The sequence below is a fragment of the Martes martes genome (assembly GCF_963455335.1).
Source record: "Martes martes genome assembly, chromosome: 2".
Classification (NCBI taxonomy): domain Eukaryota; kingdom Metazoa; phylum Chordata; class Mammalia; order Carnivora; family Mustelidae; genus Martes; species Martes martes.
In genome coordinates, this window is record NC_137889.1 from 22,152,604 (window position 1) to 22,173,666 (window position 21,063).

Consider the following 21,063-nt stretch of genomic DNA (forward strand, 5'->3'; position numbering starts at 1 on the left):
AATATTTTACAGGTTTGAGTGAACTTGTTTGGCCCCAGGGAGGTTCTTAATGGGCAATTAGCAAATGTATTTCAGTCTTGTTTTTCTCCCTGCCTAAAATTCCTGCAGGCATGGAATTCTAAAGTTTTTCATTCAAGGAACCCCAAAGAGCTTTGAGGGTCACATTCAATTTCAGAGTTATTAAAGTAATATAGTAAGTCCCCTTTTTAAAATTCTTGGTGCAGTTCACATTTTTGTAGAAAAACCTACAGCATGGAAGTTGGATACTTTATGTAACTGTTAAAACCTGCGTTCGTGTGTTTGTCTCAGAGATGGTTGCCTTCAGAAAGCACCGTTCAGCAGCCAAAGTAATTAAAAATAATTTCAGTTTTCACTTGTGTGCTTGGCAAAACAGAAGAGACTCTAAATCGCAAGCCCATGACTACGATTATTAAATACCCCTCTTCTTCTGTCCATGTTTCTGCCCAAAGCCACTGGTTCAAAATCTAGAGCTACTGTTCCCCATCTCCCTGTAAGGGGTTTGATCTGATACAACAGTGGATGGGGGCTGCTGGTTGAGTAGTCTGTGTCCGGTGCTGTGTGCTCTGAAGTCAGTGGGGTCAGCCCGTGAGAAGGGCAGTTGGCCACTAATGGAGATCAAGGGCAAACTGAAACCCATGCGGATGAGCTGGAAACCTGCCTTTCTCCCTGCCTTCAACTTGATGGTGCAGGTGGCCTGCCGGAGAAGGTGATGAGTTCCTCAAGAAGCTAACCACGTACCGGGCTCAGGAGTGAGAGGAACCCAGGGAGGCTCCAGAGGGAACTCTAGGAGCTCCAGGTTCTGCTGTCCTGCAAAGCTGGTGAGCCAGCAGAGCAGTGATGAGTGGTGTAGACATGTATTAGACCCTGTTGCCCCTGAAGTGACTTTCTGAACGTGAACCGTAACTGCGGCTAAACTCCCATGCAAAATGTCTTGTGTGGCCCATGATGAGCCAGAACAATGTAGGAAAGAGAATTCTGGAAAACGTAGTCCCGTATAGATGCTTTTCCTCCTCCTTGTCTCTCTCTCTCTCTCTCTCTCTCTCTCTTTGTGTGTTTGTGACACACACAGACACTTATTTATTTATTTATTTCTGGGACTACACAATGCATGGTTCCGTCCAGTGGACAACGACCCACAGGTACCTTAGGTTCTTTTTACTTTTCCTCTTTTTTTTCTTTCTGCTTCTCAGATTCAAGAGGTTCAATTGTCCTATCTTTAAATTAGCCAGTTCTTTCTTCTGCTTGTTCATCACCGCTGCTAAACTCTTCTAGTGAATTTTTCACATTGCTAATTGAACAATTTCAGATCCAAAATCTGTTTGACTCTTTTTTCTTGTTTTCTAATTTCTATCTTTTCATTGATATTCTCATTTTAATGCATTATTCCTAATTGCCTTTAGTTCTTTGTGTTTTTTTAAAAATCATATTTTAGCAGTTGTTTTACTTTGTTGAGTACGTCCAACCCTGGACTTCCTCGGGGACCATTTTCTGTCAATCTATTTTATCCTTTTGGGGAGGTAACTATCCTATTTCTTTGTATGACTTGGGATTTTTTGGTCGTTATTGAAAACTGGACCTTGGACTATCATGTGGTAACCCCTAAAGGCAGATTCTCCCCCTTCCCTATGGTTTGTTCTGTTTTTCTTCCTTGAAGACTGTAGTAGTCTACCTGCTTAGGTACTTCCTGAAACTGATTTTTGCAAAGATGGTGTTCCTTGTTGCGGGAGGTCACTGCAGACTCTGTTGCTTGGCTTGTGTTCCACTAGTGTTTTTGAACGCCAGGAACTAGAAACCAAAAACAAGCCTCCCTTCCCCCCAAGGAACCCATAACCAAACAAAAAACACTAACAACAGCAACAACAAAAGCTACCTGTCCCAGTCTTTGCAGTCGCGTGTGTATCTTGCCCTGGGCACGTGCAGTTTTCTGCAGTCCTCTGTACACGTGGCTTTTTTAAAAAGTCCTTAGAAGCTCTGCCGGGCTTTCGCTTGCAGTGCTTGTGCGATCTATCATACGTCTCAACCGTAACCTTTGGCCCCCGGCACGTAAGGGTTGTTATCAAAGTCTGTAGAGTTTTTGAGCAAGGCACGCTGCTTTTCCAGCTTGAGTTCCAAGTTGGGCTCGACGGGGTTGAAGGTAAGTTTGCACCCATCCTTCAGGGAGCCCTCAAAGGAGTTCACCCTGACACACACAAGCATTTGTGAAGAAGGCTTGCCCTGCGTCCTCTGGAATCGCAGGCCAGGGTTCCAAACGAGGAACCTCTGCGGTGGCTGTCTCATGACCAAATCTGGGAGTGGTTAGGACAAGGGTGAGTAAAAATGCCACAGAACTTCCCTGTTGTCTGGAAGTTGCCTTTCTCTTGACTCAGCATTTGCTTAGTTGCTGTAAAATTTTGGCTGTTTTCCAGAGGACTGAGGAGGTTGGTTCTGACGGCTTGTACTTGTTTCTCAATGTTTCTGTGGGGGAGGAGCACGTGGAGTTGCCTGTTCCACCATTTTGCTGATGTTGTGCTTCCTAATTTTTCCTTTTGTTTAGGTAAATGTTCTAAATAATAACCCATACCTGAAACACATTTTTTGTTAACAGATAATACAAGTGTAAAAATAACTTTACATGTTACAATAAAATTAAAAAACTAGAGTAAAACTAGAGTAAACAAGAGCTGGTAAATATCAGAAAGGAATAGTGTTCCATTTTGTGATGTGACAAGAATATTGATTCGATTAAAGAAAACCCTGTGAAAATCTGTCACCTAACATTCACTAAGGAAAAAGCAGAGTTAAAAAAGCCAGGCTACATTGTGGTTATATGCTTGATAAAAAGCTATATCTAGTGCCAAACACATATTCCTAAAATCCCTGCATTCCATTTGAATGTATTAAAAAAATATCTCAACAGAAGCATCTCCTAATTGTACTCTCTGTGGAAACACTGTTAACTGTCCACCTGACGGTCATTCACTTGTTCCCATTCTCTGCCAGAATCTTGATTTCATTTAGTGAACATGGTCCCTTGACCTTTCATGAACCTTGAGCTTTTCCAACTCTGGAGAATGAATAATTGTTATTATTCTAATCCGATGACAGTAAGTTTGTATCTCTTGCCAATGACTGGGTTAAGCGTGAGCATCCAGCAATCCTGATCACACATACATTACCGAGGCTGCAAATATTCCATTTCCCTCTTAATCACGAGCATTACTATATGATTTGTAATAGGTATATGCCTCAAGTGCACATTTTGAGCACAGACTATCATGGTTCATAATTTATGGAAAAATTGAAAGTTTTTACTTGAAATTATTTGTTCAGATAACTGAGGGGAAGTATGTTTGGTTCTTAAATATCAACTGATATTCTTATTTTCTACTTCCCTATTCTTTTAAAAAAATTATTTTAATGCACACTGCATTTATTTTGATGCATGGCTAGATAAATGGAATGCAATGATTCTGGTCAGGTGGTCTCTCCTTTTTTGCTTCCCTCTTTCCCTCTTTATCTCCTTTTCCTCCTTCCCTCCCTCCCTTTGTCCCACCCCCCTTCCACTCTCTCTCCCATCAGTCCTTCCCCAAATCCCCACTTCCTGAAGGAGTTAATGCAATTCACCATTCCAAAGGAAAGGTCCCAAATATAGTGGCAAAGTTAAGCTCTTTTCTAGGCCAGATTGAGTTGAGTAATCCAATTCCAAAAAGGGCTTGCTTGGTTTTAAGGACACAAATGTCTATATATAGGTGGAAAATCAGTATCCATATACCCTACATCAATACAGCACGTGCCACCCATAAGCACTGATCCCAGACATCTCATGTAGGCTGCTATGTAAAGGATTCTTTTTATTTATTTATTTTTTTAAGATTTTATTTATTTGGCAGAGAGAGAGAGAGGTTGAGAGAGAGAGAGAGAGCGCAAACACAAGCAGGGGGACAGCAGGCAAAGGGAGAAGCAGGCTCCTTACTGAGCAAAGAGCCCAATGCAGGACTCCATCCCAGGACCCTGCGATCATGACCTGAGCTGAAAGCAGATGCTTAACCGACTGAGCCACCCAGGGGTCCCTGCAAAGGATTCCTTTTAATACTATCTTGTTTGCCGTCTGAAGGAAATACCTAGACAATGCAGTTGAGCCCAAGGACTTAATAACCCGCTGAATGTGAGCCAGGGTTTAGAGACAGTTTGTCTAGGTTGAGAGCCCATTCTCTTAGCCACAAAATTACATTGGAGAAAATAACTCGTGTTTAACAAGTAAAAGAATGTAACATGATAAAAGGGCATTTTCAGCAGGCCATTTCCAGTACTTCCAGTTCCGTGAGAATTTTTGCCTTTGCAAGCGAGAAGCAGGGAATCTACTCTGGCTACTATTTGTGAAGTGAGACTTCAGGAGTGAAAAGAATGCATCAGCCCATGGTTTTGCTTATCACCGTTCAAGAGAGAAGAGTGGAGCCATTCCAAACTAGTACTACTTCCTCATCACATGTCCCTTGGGGTGGCACTTAGGAAACTTGAAAAGTATATTCTTCTCTGGGCTAGATTATACTCAACTGGGCTTCAAGAGCAATCCCTGGTCTTTCTTCCTGTATACCTAGACAGCTGGGGACAGGCACTGGGTTCCAGGTGGCCTTCCACATTCTAAGATGTACCCCTGGTGATGGGCTGACCATTGGTAAGGTACTGTTTTGGCATGTGTAGGTTCACTGATCCTTGAGAGCTACAGATCTCTCTCTCTCTGTCTCTCTTTCTCTCTCTCTCTTTCTGGTTGCAATTGTTAATGGACTCCATGAAAGACTTCAGAGAAGGGTAGTTGAAACTAGGTTCTGTGCTCAAGACATTTGCATGCTGTTATTTAAAGTAGAGCCATTTAGATTGGAAAGTGTATTTACATTTTAAACACAGCATTCTGGAATGATAACAACTACTCAACTTAATTTAAAATGCACATTAAATTGAGCTCCATGTTGAAATGACATTTTTGATCCACCAATTATCAAGACACATATACTGATGGGGAGCCTGTGCCTTTTCTCAGAAGCCCTTTTTCTAACACATGGGTCAGTAAAAACAAACAAAAACTGTCAATATATGATCATATAAAATAATCATGTGGGTTTTCTTAATCATCATGTTATTATTGACCATGTGAAATCTGCTGTTTTTCATTATGCCCAGAATATATCATGAACAATGCTACCTAACAGCCAAGTTACTGCACATGCAGAAATCTTAATGGCCAGATAAAACGTTTCCTCAAAAAATGTGTATGGTTAGAGATTTCACAAACTTGGCACAAAAGAACTCTTCCAGTCTTCTCATTATTAAGAAACTGATTAAATTAAAGTCAATTAAATAGATTACAAAGAAGATAAAAATGACAAAAATTGTCATCCTGTGAAGAGATCAGTTAAAGTCAAAGGCTGGAAGGTGTTTCCATTATCATTGGCATTTGTAATCTAGAAGCCTTAAATTCCATTCAATATATGTCATTATATTAGAAATTCCATTTAGAAACCTAAAGAAGTTGAAATGGTTCAAATGCATGTCTATAGCAAGTATGAAGGTGTCCAATATGTTTATCCAGTGATTTTAAAATATTCCTTTTCTTTAGACAAAATTCCTAATCTCTTAAATATTCACTGAACTGATATTAATGGAGCAAAATAATAAAAGTATTTTTGCCACAATGATTTCACGAAGGTGAAAGAAAGTACGATACATTATAAAGTGCAAGTGACTCCAGCATCTTCAGCGTGTGAACAGCCTCTCACCCCCCATTGGCTAATTTTACAGTCTTCGATAGATGATTCTCTCCCAAAACAAAATACTTCATTCAGCCAAATTGGACCAGTACCTGCAAAAATCAGATACAAATGCGTTAGTAAGTATGGTTTTAGGGTTTCTATCTGAGTGGGAAAAAACCATTATTTTATATACTAATTTAAAAACAAAGTGTCATATATCATCATATACAAGTTCTGTGCTTTCTCTTAGGATTCAAAAATTAATCTCCTGCCCCCGAAAACTTATATGTTCTGTCAGTGAGTAAACTACTTAAGTACAAAGTAGTAAGACCTGTGACAAAAGTACATACACAGCTCAGTGAAATCATAAATAAAACACTGAATGATTTGAACAGACTGGTTTTGTTTTTAGAAATAAGAAAGGAAAGACGCTTTACTGATCATAGGCATATGCCATGACCTGATGGTCTGTGGGCATCTTACGAGGCATTCTCTGAAATGTTACCATGTACTGGAGTTCTCTTCTTGGCTTCCAGGGTTTTGCCATTAATTAATTAATTAATTAATTAATTTTTTAAAGAATTTATTTATTTATTTGACAGAGAGAGATCACGAGGAGGCAGAGAGGCAGGCAGAGAGAGAGGGAGAAGCAGGCTTCCCGCTGAGCAGAGAGCCCGATGTGGGGCTCGATCCCAGGACCCTGAGATCATGACCTGAGCCAGAGGCTGAGCCACCCAGGCGCCCCAGGCGCCCCAGGGTTTTGCCATTTACATGCACGGTTTACCAAACATATTATCTATTTTTAATTAAACTAAGACTAATAAAATGAGCAAAGGACTTACAAACTATCCTGAAAGAAGACCATAGATTATTAATTGCAGGCACAGGTAGACAAAAACAAAATGGCAGAGCTAATACTCTCTTTATCTTGAACTCTTCCTCAGACACGTTAGAAGGGAAATGGCTGCCAGAAGCAGGCTACCAGGGAGATACCGAGCTAACTAAATATGCAAACTTAACTGCCACTCTCAAGATAAGGACATTATTTTATCAATGAATACAAAAACAAGGGCATTTTGAAAGGCATCCATGCATGCCAAAAAAAAGTTCACTTTTAAAATAATGTTTGAAAATATTTTTCTGGTATTCTCTAAAGATTTTCTGCATGTATCATATATAATAGTTCCCCTTTCTTTTACACTTAAGACAGTTAGAAATGGAACCTTTGAAAAACTTCTAAATGAAAGATTGCATTGGGTTTTGTTAAATATATATCATGCAAACTTCCTGATGAGTTTTCGAGAACATTTCATGCCATCAAGAAACATGATTTAGCAGCTAAACTTCAAGAAACCCCTTAGCAAGACTGGTGGATGGTAAATAAATATCTTAATCCTGTCAGCATAATCAATAATACATTTCTTCAATCTGGATCAATATGATGTTGAAAGGTTCTCTTTCAGTCACAGAGCTGTAGAAAACCTATTTAGAAATAACTTCAGCTCAGAAACAGACCTTGTGTAGCTATGACACAGTGCTAGATGAAGACTTTTTTTTCAAAGAGGCATCTATAATGGCACATATAATGATCACTCTTGCTGATTTTTCAAGTATTTTGTGAATTCAGTAAGCAAGAATTTATGTACATGGCTGACAGTGTGCATAATTATACAGTAGTATGTGTAGATATGAAAAAATTATAAATATTTTTATAACCACTGTGTGGATAACATTTGGCCTAATATTAAAAAATGGACAGAGCTTTTCCATGTATAAAAAAGAAGTTATTCCATATAGTGGGGGCAGCCTGAAAAGTCTTGATGTATTACAAGAGGCAATGGTATCCTGGCATCTAAAACACGAAGTACATTTATGAGGGACAAGGACTCATTGGGAAGCCTGGATAGAAAGCCAGGGCCATGCTTTACAATATTCAGAATTTTATAATAGGTCACCAAAAGAAATGATGTCATCAGAGCTATATTTTAGAAATGTATGTCTGACAGAAATGTGGAAGTTGGATTAAAGAAAAAAAAAATCTGTAAACCAGAAGGACATTTAACAGGATACCTGTGGAGAGATTTCCTCTGAAGTCTCAAGTTTTTATTTACTCTTAGAATTAGATAGGAAATTTGTATTTCCACCTCTAAAATAAATTGTGCATTCACTTAATCTTTAGTAATTTTTTCCTTTACTAGAAAGATCCAAACATGGGACAAAACTATATTGAGGTTTATGCTACCAAAGTAATTAGGAACTTTGTATTGTTCATTTCATATACTAGTAATTAAATCACTCGGGTCCAAACAATGTTTCTATTAGAAAAGAAAGGTTTTCCCTGGTTTATTAATTATAAAAGTAGTAACCTGGAGAGTGCAAGTATTTTTTGAAATGTTTATAATGGTAGTGAACCCTTTCTGGCTTGAAATTTTAAGGCAGATAAAAAGGAAAAGATCCAGGAAATATAATCTCAAAATCAGAAACCTTACCAGGAATGCTGCTTTTGTTCCCAAGTTGCTTTTAGTGGGTATAACCCAGTCTCTTTTGTGTTTGTGTGTCTGTATGTGTTGAGTATATTTGTGCATGTGTTTCTTTTTAAATATATAAAGTCTATATAAACTTTTTGGGAGCCCCAAACAGTGACTCAAATTATAGCCAAATAATCTTAATTGCACAAATAGTGAAGCTCCTCCCACGTGAATGTAGAAGAGAGCACAGTGGGACATCTAAAAACTGTCCTTATTAGATGTATAGACATTTATAAATTGTATAAATAAACAAAAGTAAAACTTTTGGTCAAAGCGGGGCTCGGTCATAACGGGGGACTGTTCTTGTCTGGCTCTCTCGCAGGACACAATGATGCTTTCACTCATTTTGTAGATCAAGTCATGGGATTTAGATCTCAGCAGTGCAGAAGTCTTACAACTCAGGAAAAGAGAATTAAGAACGAGAATCCTCCCAGTGGCCGTAGCACCAGCTGGGGCATCCCCATAGGGGCAGCAGAAGATAGATATTATTTAGTCGATCAATGTGCTGACATGTGAACACACATTTTTAGAAACAGCAGTAAAGGAATTTCTGAATGTTAGAATACCAAAGCTGTCGTCATAATAATGAGCTTTTAAGCTCACTCTTTGAAGAATTAATGATGAGGCTGAGAACATTCAAAGTAACTTTTGATATGTTCTCTCATTGAATCCTCAAATGACCTTCAAAACTTAAGCGCTTTCAAAGTGCCATTTTGCTGTTGAGGAAAGGGAATATCAGGGAGTATAAGTAACTTGGACCAAGGTCATGTAGCTAATATAGGATGGAGCCAGCAGCCCCACCCCACATCTGCCCAGAGCCAGCGCCTTACATCAATGATTCACGCAGTCCCCCTCATTCTTAGATTCAATCATTCACCCAGTCTGTTTTGGGTGAACAAAATCAAAATCAAAATCCATTCGTCCTTGAACTGTGAAAGCTTCTGTTGGAGGTAGAGGCAGCAACTGAGGTCACAGAGGTACTTAGCAGCAGAATTGCTACTTGGATCTAGAACCCCAGTGCCTTTTCCACCAAAAACACACGGATAAGATCAATACACTGTGCGATTCTCCAAGTCTGGTCTTCAGCTGTGTGCAAAAGATTCCCAGGGAACACCCTAGGCCTTTTCACATATGATCTTTAAAATTTACATCTTCTAACGACCCTGTGAAATAATGGCAATTATCTCCACGTCACAGGTAAAAAACTGAGACTCGGAAAAAAAATGTGTGCTTTTCTCCAAATAACAGAGAATACAACCAAGAAACAGAACATGACGACGACATTTTAAAACTTGGTGCTATTCACTGACTGCATAGAAGCCCAAACAGAGTTATAAAAATAATTTTCCAAGATTTGTTTTTATTTTTACATTAATACATTCAGGACTATTGAGCCTAAGGGAAAAATTTATTTAACATGCATTTTCCTTCTCATTCCAAATTGTTTTCTGCATTAAAAATTAATTCAAAGGTAGCATAGAATTCATAAAATTTTACCTTCATGTAAACCTCAAAGATTAAAAAACAAGTTTGTTTTTATTTCTTTACATAATAACGATCTTTCAAGGATGTTAGGTATTGCTGCTTTCATTGTTATTTGCCTCTGAACTATCTTTCCAGTTCGTGGGAAACTATGCAAAATTGAGGTGTATAGTTTAGATATTTTAAATTTTCTAATCCTATCTATGTATCATCCATCTATTTATGTACCTGACCATGTACACATCTACAATTCTCTTTACAATCTGGGGGCTGGAGGGAGGACACATTGACTGATCTTGTGTTTCCAAAAGCACACAGCTATCAGTGTGTTGTCCACGACTCCTGGAATTTCATGAGGTTGGTTTGTGATGTCTAAGAATATGCTTGACTGGTGATACCATTTCCTCTTAATCTCTTTTTAAAAAATAAAAGATACTGGTATCTATTTGAAGGATTTGAGATTTTTTAATCTGATCTTGAATAACTCACCACTTTTCTGAAGAAAAAAAAAAAGTCATCATATTTTATACATTAGCCAGAAAGATGGTACAGTGATGAGATTTGAAATTAGCTGCTGAATAGATAACGTGGAGAGGCAGAACCCACTGTTGGTTGGAAGTCTGAATGAATTTTAATTAAATCTAGTCATGGCTTGGTGATTTGAATCTGTATTACTTTTAAGATTTCTAGTTGGGAAGTGCTTTGTCAACAGCTTCCTCTTTGAGAGAAATAAAGCTTTTGTCTTTTTGTGAGTTTTTTAAAACCAAAGGTAGAAACAGAATGGGAATCAGAATTGAGGATGGTAAACTATAGTTCTATGTTCTAGTGTAGCAGTTCTGAGGAAGACACTGATTTTCCCTGTTTTAGCAATGAGGCAGAATGAGGACAGGGGGCTGAAAGAGCTGTGAGATTTCATTTACCGTTAAAATTCCATAATTCTAAGATTTTAAAGAAGCAAGCTCTGTAGAAAAGAAATTCGTAAGGATAAAGAACTTAGAAGGACATTCTGTTGAATGGAAAGACATAAGTTAAGGCGTGCATCTTGACCCCTCCCCCACAACCACCATAATAGTGATATAAATTTGGGCAGGTCTTGGGACAGCTGTGTCAAGTTTACTTACAGAAATTTCTCTGTGTAAATTGGGGCTATCATGTCTAGTCTCACAGACACTGTGAGCACAAAATGAGATCATCTAGTATGCACTTAATTAACAATACTATTACATACTTAGTATTGTCTTTCTTACCATAAGTCACAAAACAGGTCCATAGAGTTTTTCACATGAAACTTCTTAACATAAAACTCACAAAAAAGTTAAAAACTCTATGGACTCCAAACCAGGTTCCTTAACACCCGACATCTGAACATTTACATTTTAAACCTTCCAGTGTACAGGGAGCAGTCTGTAAGAATTTGAGTTCTGACCCATTCCTATATTTTATATCTGACATTGTTTTTACTCCCATTCTCTGGAGGATAAGTTCGGAGGGACAGTTATATTTTTTATCTCCTTCAGCTTATTCTTGTATTTTTAAAACTTCCACTTTAGAAAACTGATTATGAAATGTGAAAAGGGTTCTAATAGAAGGTGATGCTTGTGCTTAGAATTTTCTTTTTTTTTTTTTTTAAGATTTTATGTATTTATTTAACAGAGATCACAAGTAGGCAGAGAGTCAGGCAGAGAGAGAGGGAGAGGCAGACTCCCTGCTGAGCAGAGAGCCCCATGTGGGGCTGGATCCCAGGATCCTGGGATCATGACCTGAGCTGAAGGCAGAGGCTTTAACCCACTGAGCCACCCAGGCGCCCTAGAATTTTCTTTTGTTTCTGCTTTCAAGTTTGGAGCTGCAGCACAACGTCCTGTAAACTCAGAAGATGAGCTCATCGCTCCGGGTCCAGCTCCAACTTCCCGCCTCAGTGCGCAGGCTCAGACACAGCTGGAGGACCGCTACTGTCTGATCGAGCTCAAGTAAATTTGCTACCCACAGGTCACGGGGACCAGAGACTAGAAAGCCTGCATAGGGAAAGAAGCGACTCATTCTCCCTCCCCTGCCCCACCCCATGCCCTGAGAAGCACCAGCAACCTCTCTGTGCTTCCTTAATTTTAACCTTTTTTGTCTACTCAGGAAAAAGAAAAATTACATTCCACTGTATGCAAAAGGTGCATCCAAAGGAAAGAGCCTATTTATAGGAGTGGGCTCTAAGCTTTATTCCTATAAATCATTTTGCTTGCAGCTGCAAAGTAATTGTTTTTAAAGCTAACAAGGATTATCTTTGGTAAGTCAGGTTTGCTATTTTAAAACCAGAAAGAAAAAAAGCAAGGGGGGGGTGGTGGGGGGGAGGGAGAAAACTAGGTTCAGAAAATTGTGTGTTTTTTTTTTTTCTTTAAGGGGGGAATGACACAAAGGGTATAAATTTAAACTTTTTTCCTCTTGTTTCAGTTCCGGTAATAATGTATAATACAGCGTCAGACTGATTCTTCTTACTTTCCCAAGAGAACGACAAATAATTAAAACCTGGATGCACCTCTTTCATCCTTTCCTCTACCCTCCATTCATATTTCTAAGTTTCTTTTCTGGTCGCCATCCTGCGTTCAGAATTATCTTTTCTTTTTCTCCTGAGTGAAACTATAAATTAAGGTGGAGGAGTGAAAAAACCAGGAGGAGTTGAAACAGGTTCACATAAAAAGGTTGTTTGCCGTGTCTAATCCCAAATCAGCTTACAATAGAAGCCTGTTTCTGAAAATACAACATACAATGAAGCAGATCATGAAATTTATCTCTCAGGTTCTTTTACTTGCGAACAAATAGCCTCAGTTCTATTACGTCTCCCAGTTCATCTTGCTTTGTTTATTATTTTAAAATTCTCATAATCATTCTTTAATTGTGTTGGTGTGGAACTCTACACAGAGTTGACATCAGGGCAGGTCTGTCTTGAGTAGAGTGAGGTTGTGAGTCCCCATATGGGGCACTCCTTCAGTCACACTTCTACAGAGTAGAAAATCACATTCACCTCTGTGACCCTTGGAACATCACTGATGTCACAGACAAACTAATACTAATCTGATTGTTTGACCTTTCAAAGAGAATGGCAAGTACCCTTGGAATTATACAGCGGGAGCTGTTGCCAGCAGTGATCTGTGCCCCATATCGAGCAATGCTATGAGTCAGGCTTTGGCTGGGCGCTTTCTGTATGCCAACTTTTTTAAGATTCAGAGTAAATCTTATGTGGCTGTTATTATTCTTATTTTTTTGGAACAAAAATGGAATCTCTGAGACATAAATAGCAGACCTAAGGTTTCATCTCATATCTCCTTGTTACAAAATTCTTAGGGTTTCCAATTCACTCCAGTAAGCACTTAAAAATGTGAAAGAAAAAAACAAATTCAGACATACCTGGTTGTTTCACTATAATAAAACTCTAGTATAATGCATAGAATCACCAACTACCACAAATACCCAGCCTTACTAAAAATGGCCCCTCATCTTAGAGAAACAGTCAGTTATCTAAAGAAAACTTGAGAGAACTGTCTTCACACAGCCAAATAAATAATTTCACATAAGATGAAACTCTATTGTTTCATTAATTGTTTAAATGGAAGACATTTTCTTCCAATAGTTCAGAATTCTTATTTCCATCTCTTCTTATCAGTACTTGAGAACTGAAATCCCTAGAGATACAAACAGAAATGAATGAAGGCTGTGGGGAAAAGGATATTTTACTTATGAGATGAGCCCTTAATGTTAATGCAAGCTTCAGCCAATCATCTCCAATTTCGTGCACCACCTACGTTTGGAACTCAAGGGAAAACAGCTTTGTGCACCCCCAATGTTTACAGCAGCAGCATCAACAATAGCCAAATTATGGAAAGAGCCCAAATGCCCATCAACTGATGAATGGATAAAGAAGATGTGGTATACACAGTGGAATATTACTCAGCCATCAGAAGGAATGAAATTTTGCCATTTGCAATGACGTGGATGGACTAGAGGGTATTATGCTAAATGAAATAAGACAGCCAGAGAAAGACAAATACCATATGATTTCATTCATATGTAGAATGTAAGAAACCAAACAGATGAACATAGGAAAGGGGAAAAAAAGAGAGGGAGGCAAGCCATAAGAGGCTCTTAACTATAGAGAACAAACTGAGGGTTGATGGAGGGAGATGCATGGGGGATGGGCTAGATGGGGGATGGGCATTAAGGAGGGCACTTTTTGGGATGAGCACTGGAGTGTTACATGTAAGTGATGAATCACTAAATCCTACTCCTGAAACCATATCACACTATATGTTAACAAACTAGAATTTAAATAAAAATTTGAAACAACAGTAACAACATGAAAAGAAAACAGCTTTGAAATCTAAGGCAGTAAGCTTCATATTCAGTGAAGAAATGAAACTGGGGAACATCTTGTTTGCCATTCTTCCATAGGTCATATTTTTTTTTGCCAAACCTTATTAGTTTCCCCTTAATTAAGGTACATATGCTACCACTATCGCTCTGACTTGGGTTTTTTCCTTTGTAATAGATGAACGGTTTACTTCAAGATATAAGAGATTAATAAACAGCAATATGAGGCTTGTGTTGTAAAGATACAAAATTAAATGTCAACTCTTTGGATAAAGTAAGCTATAAAATTAGTCATCTTGATGAAAGTTTTTTTTTTAGGATAGTTTTCTCTTTTTGGATTGAGCTATTTAGCTCATGTTGATTACATTATCTGAACAAATGGCAAACTATATTTCACTTTGTCAACATAGGCACATCCTAATAACTCATCCACTGTTGTTATTCCTAAAACTGAAGAATTTTAGCCATCTACCAGGAGTAAGTCACCGTCGATGAAAATTGTATGTCATCTATTTGCAACATGGCTCTTCACTTCATAGAGCTAATAGTCATTTGAAATGTTTTAGATGATTAAGTATTTGAAATAAATGGCCTTTTATGCTGTGGGTCCTAGTTCCCATAGAAATAAATTCTGTCCCCATACAACACTGGAAACTCAGATTGGCAGCCTGGTTTTGCTAAATGATTGACTTATTCATTTGATCTCTAGTGATCAAGAGTTAGGGATTTTTAAATTTTGTTTTCTTCTTCTCTGGGGGAAAAAAAGTCAGGTTTATTGACTTTAAAACCTTTTGCTTTTTACAGGTGCAAGAATGATTTTAGTCCTGTACTTTTCAACCTGGGGAGAAAATTCTGAAAATGTAGTAGAGATGGAACTTATGGAAATTCCAAACATCTATTTAGTTGTAGCAAATTACAGATCTTTTCTTTTTCCTTTGTTTCTTCTATTCAAACCTATAAGGGACAAATAAAAAACTGGGCCAAGAGCTGAAATTCTCACCAGTGCCACTCTCTTTTGTCTTATCTCACCTCTTCGTAGGAGACTAAATGATATTTCTGACTTCCAAAGACTTTGGAACCTGGATCTTTGCTTTAATTTACCTTTTAAATCTGATACAGTGAGTTCATTTAGGTAAAGGAACAAAGATATAACTGTGAACTCTCATTAGTACTATTCACCTGTTTAGCACTATGCTGACCCATAGTCATAGCATAACATTACTTAATATCTTTTACGAATTTAAGAAATCGCTCTTATACTGTTGCAGTTTTTTGACATGATTTGACATATTGCCCTATTTTATCACTATAGACAAAATAGCAGCAACACCAGATAATCTTATCTCTATAATTTTGCACACAATTTCTTCTTGCCATATCTGTCTAAAACAACACTTATAAAATCAACAGGGCCAATTTTTTTTTTTTTTCAACATCAACTTCAGAGAAGCCAATTATTTATTTATCAGATTTGGACAGTGGAACAAATAAGTAAAAAATATTGACTTTAAAAGTCTAATTTATACGGTCACTTTTTTCTAATCTCTTTGTCATTTAGGATTGAAGTACTTGTATGTTTAATTATGCATAAAGCCTATATTGTAAGGTACCCGTTTAGGAAAAAAAATGAGACATTAAAAATGTCACGAGTATACATTCAAATCTTTTGTTCTCTGCAAATTTTCTTCCCAGCTCTCTAATACATTTATAGGTTACTGAGCCATCCAGGTAAAAATACACAAATGCATGCAACAAAAGAATTATTCAATGTTTTATCAACCTCAAATAGAGGGGAAAGTCACTTTCCTCTTCCCTTATTTCTCACCATGTCTTAAAAGATTTGGAGAAATCATAAGTAGTAGGTATGCAGAACCCATGTAATTGCTTCTTTCTCTTTCATGGTTCCTCACGGTCCTTTCAGAACACAGGTGCTCCACCAGGCACAAAGGATAGTTCTCATTTCTGTGAGACACAACCGGGAGGTAAAAGCACAAGCTGATGCCCTCCTCTACAGTCACACAGAAGAGAGAACATGAGCGAGCACATGGGATTGCTCAGATGCCCACAAAACCCAGACGCACCAAGTGAGTTTCCCAGGATTGTCTGTAGTTCACTTGTCGCTATTTCTCTTATTCTACTTTACCAGTCTTTCTGTTTTCCTCATGTTAGTGTTCTCCACCTAACCAGATGAGTCTAAATAAAATTTAAACATTAAAGATTGCCTGATAGCATGTGTCATTTTTAAAATATCTTTCTTTTCATTTCTGCCTTCTAGGAAAAGCCATTCAAAAAACTCCTATGTAGGATTTTTCTTCCTATTTTGTATGTTCCTGCTGCTACTTTATTCTATGTATTAGAGAATGCCTACATTTCATTTAAATATGTGTGTGTGTATCTTTTTAATTACCTTGTCCAAAGTGAGCTCCTTTATGCACAGTTTGAACGCCTTGGTATCCCAAACTCCTACAGATGACCTGTCCACCTCGCAGTTCCCAGTGGTCGTCACAAACTGTGCCCCACTGGCCATTGTGGAAAATCTCCACTCTGCCCTCATAAGGACCTCTACCACCAACCAGTCGTACTGTCTTAAATGGAGCTGTAACAAAAACAAGTGGTGGTTAATTAGATATAACTATTGTTTTATAATACTTAAAAAATTAACATTTTTTCCAGTAAGTTGAACTATTGAAATAAATATTAAACTTTCTAGCACCACCTGTTGGTAAAGAGTTTAATTACAAGTATTGCATTAGTCAAAACTGAAGAATAAAATCTATTCTCTCTGTTTCAACATTTATGACTTACATATAAAATTTATATAAGTTATAGATAGGAGAAAACATCAAAGATTACATTCCAATGACTTTACAGTTCAATTGCTACAAGTTTGTTAATGTCCTGTAGACTTTTCATACTATTTTGAAAAATTTATATAACGAATTGATTTATTTTCTTGCCACCTTAACACACAAACTGGAACACAAAATCCAGTGACTTTTTGATATAGGAGGTTGAGGAGAAGATATTTTATAATATTATAAACACAAAGATAGATGACCAAACATCCTATCTTTTACCAAGAGAATCAAGATAACCATAGTGACGGTATTTATTACTTTGGATATTTTGAGAAATCACTAAAGCAATAAATGCTGTGATGAAATATACCAGGGACGCCTGGGTGGCTCAGTTGGTTAAGCAGCAGCCTTCGGCTCAGGTCATGATCCCAGGGTCCTGGGATCGAGTCCCACATCGGGCTCCTTGCTCAGCGGGGAGCCTGCTTCTCCCTCTGCCTCTGCCTGCCTCTCTGCCTGTGTTCACTCTCTCTGACAAATAAATAAATAAAATCTTTAAAAAAAAAAAGAAATATACCAAGTTTGTAATTATAAAAATAATTTTGTTCTTCAATGTTTAGTCAATCTGTTATATACAATAAACTTTTATACAATTTTGATCATGTGCAATTTTAAATATGAAATGACTCCTATTTTTAAAAATATACATTATGAACCTAGAGACAGAAGAATAAAAGTGTGTAATTAATATTAAAAAAAAGGTCACTTGGAGAATCAAGCTTTTTTTTTTAATTTTATTTATTTATTTGACAGACAGAGATCACAAGTAGGCAGAGAGGCAGGCAGAGAGAGAGGGAGGAAGCAGGCTCCCTCTCTGAGCAGAGAGCCCGTTGTGGGGCTTGATTCCAGGACCCTGGGATCATGACTTGAGCCGAAGGCAGAGGCTTAACCCACTGAGCCACCCAGGTGCCCCGAGAATCAAGCTTTCTTTAAAGAATTTATATTCTAAAAAAAAAAAAAAAAAAGAATTTATATTCTAGTAAGTATTTTTTTAAAAATCATTTGGCTGAAGAACAGAATGAAAGGCAGAGATGAAGTATTTTTTAAAAATTAAGATAGTGCCAAATAAAAATAACAGTATTCTCTAATAATCATAAAAAGCCAATGAATAAGTGCAGTTCTATTTATATCTTTCCAAACGTAAGTTTGAGAAACACTGTAGTATAAAAAACCAAGCTGTAACTATCAACAAAAATATCCCTCCAATGTGAAAATGGAGATTAGGAAATGAGTTTACAAAGTTCAATTAATTCAAGACATATCCAGTAACTTTTTATTTCTAACTGGAATAAATTTTGTTAAAACCATAATCTAGTAACAAGTAAAGAAAATCAGCCATTTCCTATGACAAAACTGACTGAACCATACAGATACATAAAAAGCTAACATGTTAATATGTAGTATTACAATTATAATTATTTTCTTGATTCTTCCAAAATAGAACTCAGTGCAAAATACTGAACTAATGTAATCATGCCCAAGTGCATAAGCCATTCCTCACTTAATAAAATGAGTATTCTTTTTTTTTTTAAATTTTTTTTTATTTATTTTTTTTTTAAAGATTTTATTTATTTATTTGACACAGAGAGAGAGAGATCACAAGTAGGCGGAGAGGCAGGCAGAGAGAGAGGAGGAAGCAGGCTCCCTGCTGAGCAGAGAGCCTGATGCGGGGCTCGATCCCAGGACCCTGGGATCATGACCTGAGCCGAAGGCAGAGGCTTTAACCCACTGAGCCACCCAGGCGCCCCTAAAATGAGTATTCTTAAAAGGAAAATAATTTGTTATTACAGTATTCAAACTTTCAATTACCGTAAAATACCCATGTGACCCAATCATTCATTATAATTGCCTAAGAAAATAGGAAACAATTATCCAGGAGTGGATTATTTGAAGTTTTTAAATATTATAGTCATGTAGTATTAACTAGTGCTACCCCCAAATGTTTGTTTTTACAAAAGTCAAATATAGCCAAGCATAATATGTTTATCATGACGCTGTGACAAAACACACATCATATTCAAACATTTGATTATATGAGGTTGATGGTCTTATCATCCAAATAACTCAGTGAAAGCGTTCTCAGTGTGCATTCCTTACCCCCCAAAACGTTATTAAGAAGCCTTGTATCTCCTGGGACAGTAGGTCTCAAACTTTGGTATCTGTCTCAGTCTGTTCACGCTTTAACAGAATACCACAGGCTGGCTGGCTTAAACAACAGACATTTATTTTTCACAGTTCTAGAGCCTGGAAGTCCAAAACCAAGATGGTGGCATATTTGGTGGCCAGCTACTTGGATTGTAGACAGTTAACACATTTCTAGAGTAAGAGTGGGGAGTCATTTCCTTGTTGAAGGTGAATTTTGAGCAAAGACAGTAAGTCTAGACCATAAAAGATATTTTAGTAATCTTGGTGTATTTAAGCAATACTAATTATAAATGTGTTTAGATCTGTGTTCTTTTCTAGATCTGTGACTTCAGAGAATAAGAAAAGCAAAAAACCAAGAGTCGGATAATCTGGACTTTAGTTCAGATTTCTGTGACCTTATTAAACCATGTAACCACTCTAAGACCAAATTTTTCAACTGTTAAAAAGAAAAAATGATTATTTGCTGTTAGTTATCTGTCCTTAGTTAATGCACAAAACTTCATGCCAGGTATTTTCCTGGGTTCCAGGAATTATATGAATAAAACATGTATTCCTGCCTTTAGGATTTTTGAGGTCATTGTGGAAATTAGAAGAAATAGTGCATTTTTAATTTTTTATCTATTAATTTTAAAAGTTTATTTAAGGAATCTCCGAAACCCAACATGGAACTTGAACTCACCACCCTGAGATCAAGACTATCTGCTTTTCTGACTAAGCCAGCCAGGCACCCTGAAATAGTTCATTCTTTAAAATGGCTTATGTTGGGACGCCTGGGTGGCTCAGTTGGTTGAGCTGCTGCCTTCGGCTCGGGTCATGATCCCAGGGTCCTGGGGTCGAGTCCCGCATCGGGTTCCTTGCTCGGCAGGGAGCCTGCTTCTCTCGCTGCCTCTGCCTGCCTCTCTGCCTGCTTGTGTGTACTCTCTCTCTCTCTGGCAAATAAATAAAATAAAATAAAATAAAATGGCTTATGAATATAAGTTCTTAATTTTACAAGTTAAAAACATTTTGAGGTTTATGTTTTGTGATGAAAGCATTGGCATGAATATTATGTGATATTAATTACTTAATTCACGAAAAAAAATGTTGTTTTACTAATTCCCTTTTTAATGCTTATCCTTCTCAAAAAGTGTTCAACAAACCTGGGATAATTTTCTGCAGATAGACAAAACATACTCTCTAATTTCAGGACCCTGAGATCATGACCTGAGCTGAAGGCAGGGGCTTGAACCCACTGAGCCGCGCAGGCGTCCCTGACAGAGGATTTCTGTAGGAATACTCCTGCCAGGGATCCTGAAGCAAATCACATCATGACTCATCATTGCTTTCCTCTGAAGTCTGACTGTGAACCCCTCCATCCCTGCACTTCTTGCTCCTTTTATTTCAGTTATATAACTGCTTATATTTCCCAGATAACCCTTATTCTCCCATATTTCTGGGGCTTGGATCCCTGTCTGGAATGCTCCCCCGCACCCTTCCTTCCCCCACACACCTTCCAGTTCTCTACCTCCAATCCCAGGGTTTGGATAGGGTTCCCTCTTCCGACTTCCATAGCACTCCTGCCCCACCAGAGCGCTGCACACTTGTTAATTTTCTCCACAAAATTAAGATCTTTACAGTTAACATTTCAGCACCCGACAGAATGCAGGTTTTCACTTAGGAATCCATGAAGAGTTATGGTATGTATGTTATGTATGTATGAAAGAAAGAGAGAAAGAAAGAAAGAGAGAGAAAAGAGAGAAAAGGAAAGAAAGAAAGAGAAAGAAAAGAAAGAAAGAAAAGAAAAGAAAAAGAAAGAAAGAAAGAAAGAAAGAGAGAGAAAGAAAGAAAGAAAGAAAGAATCACTGTGAGCTCTTCCTGATGGGCAAACTGCATTGCCTGAGTGGATTAAGTTGGTAAACATTTAAAATATCAAACAACAGAAGACAGAGAATCCAGTATTTCACAAGTCTCTAC

The 21,063-nt window shown here is 37.7% G+C and overlaps 1 protein-coding gene across 1 annotated transcript in view; it reads right to left on the minus strand.

Annotated features, from left to right (window-relative positions):
- Nucleotides 1–5,617: 5,617 nt before the first annotated feature.
- The window catches only part of MSR1 (macrophage scavenger receptor 1), a 79,484-nt gene continuing 64,038 nt past the window's right edge, over nucleotides 5,618–21,063 (minus strand). The window contains exons 9-10 of the mRNA XM_080796886.1: nucleotides 16,518–16,706; nucleotides 5,618–5,857 (exon numbers count right to left, since the gene is read on the minus strand). Coding sequence (XP_080653012.1) covers nucleotides 5,724–5,857; nucleotides 16,518–16,706 — 323 coding nt within the window. The 3' untranslated portion in view covers nucleotides 5,618–5,723. The remainder of the gene's footprint in view (nucleotides 5,858–16,517; nucleotides 16,707–21,063) is intronic.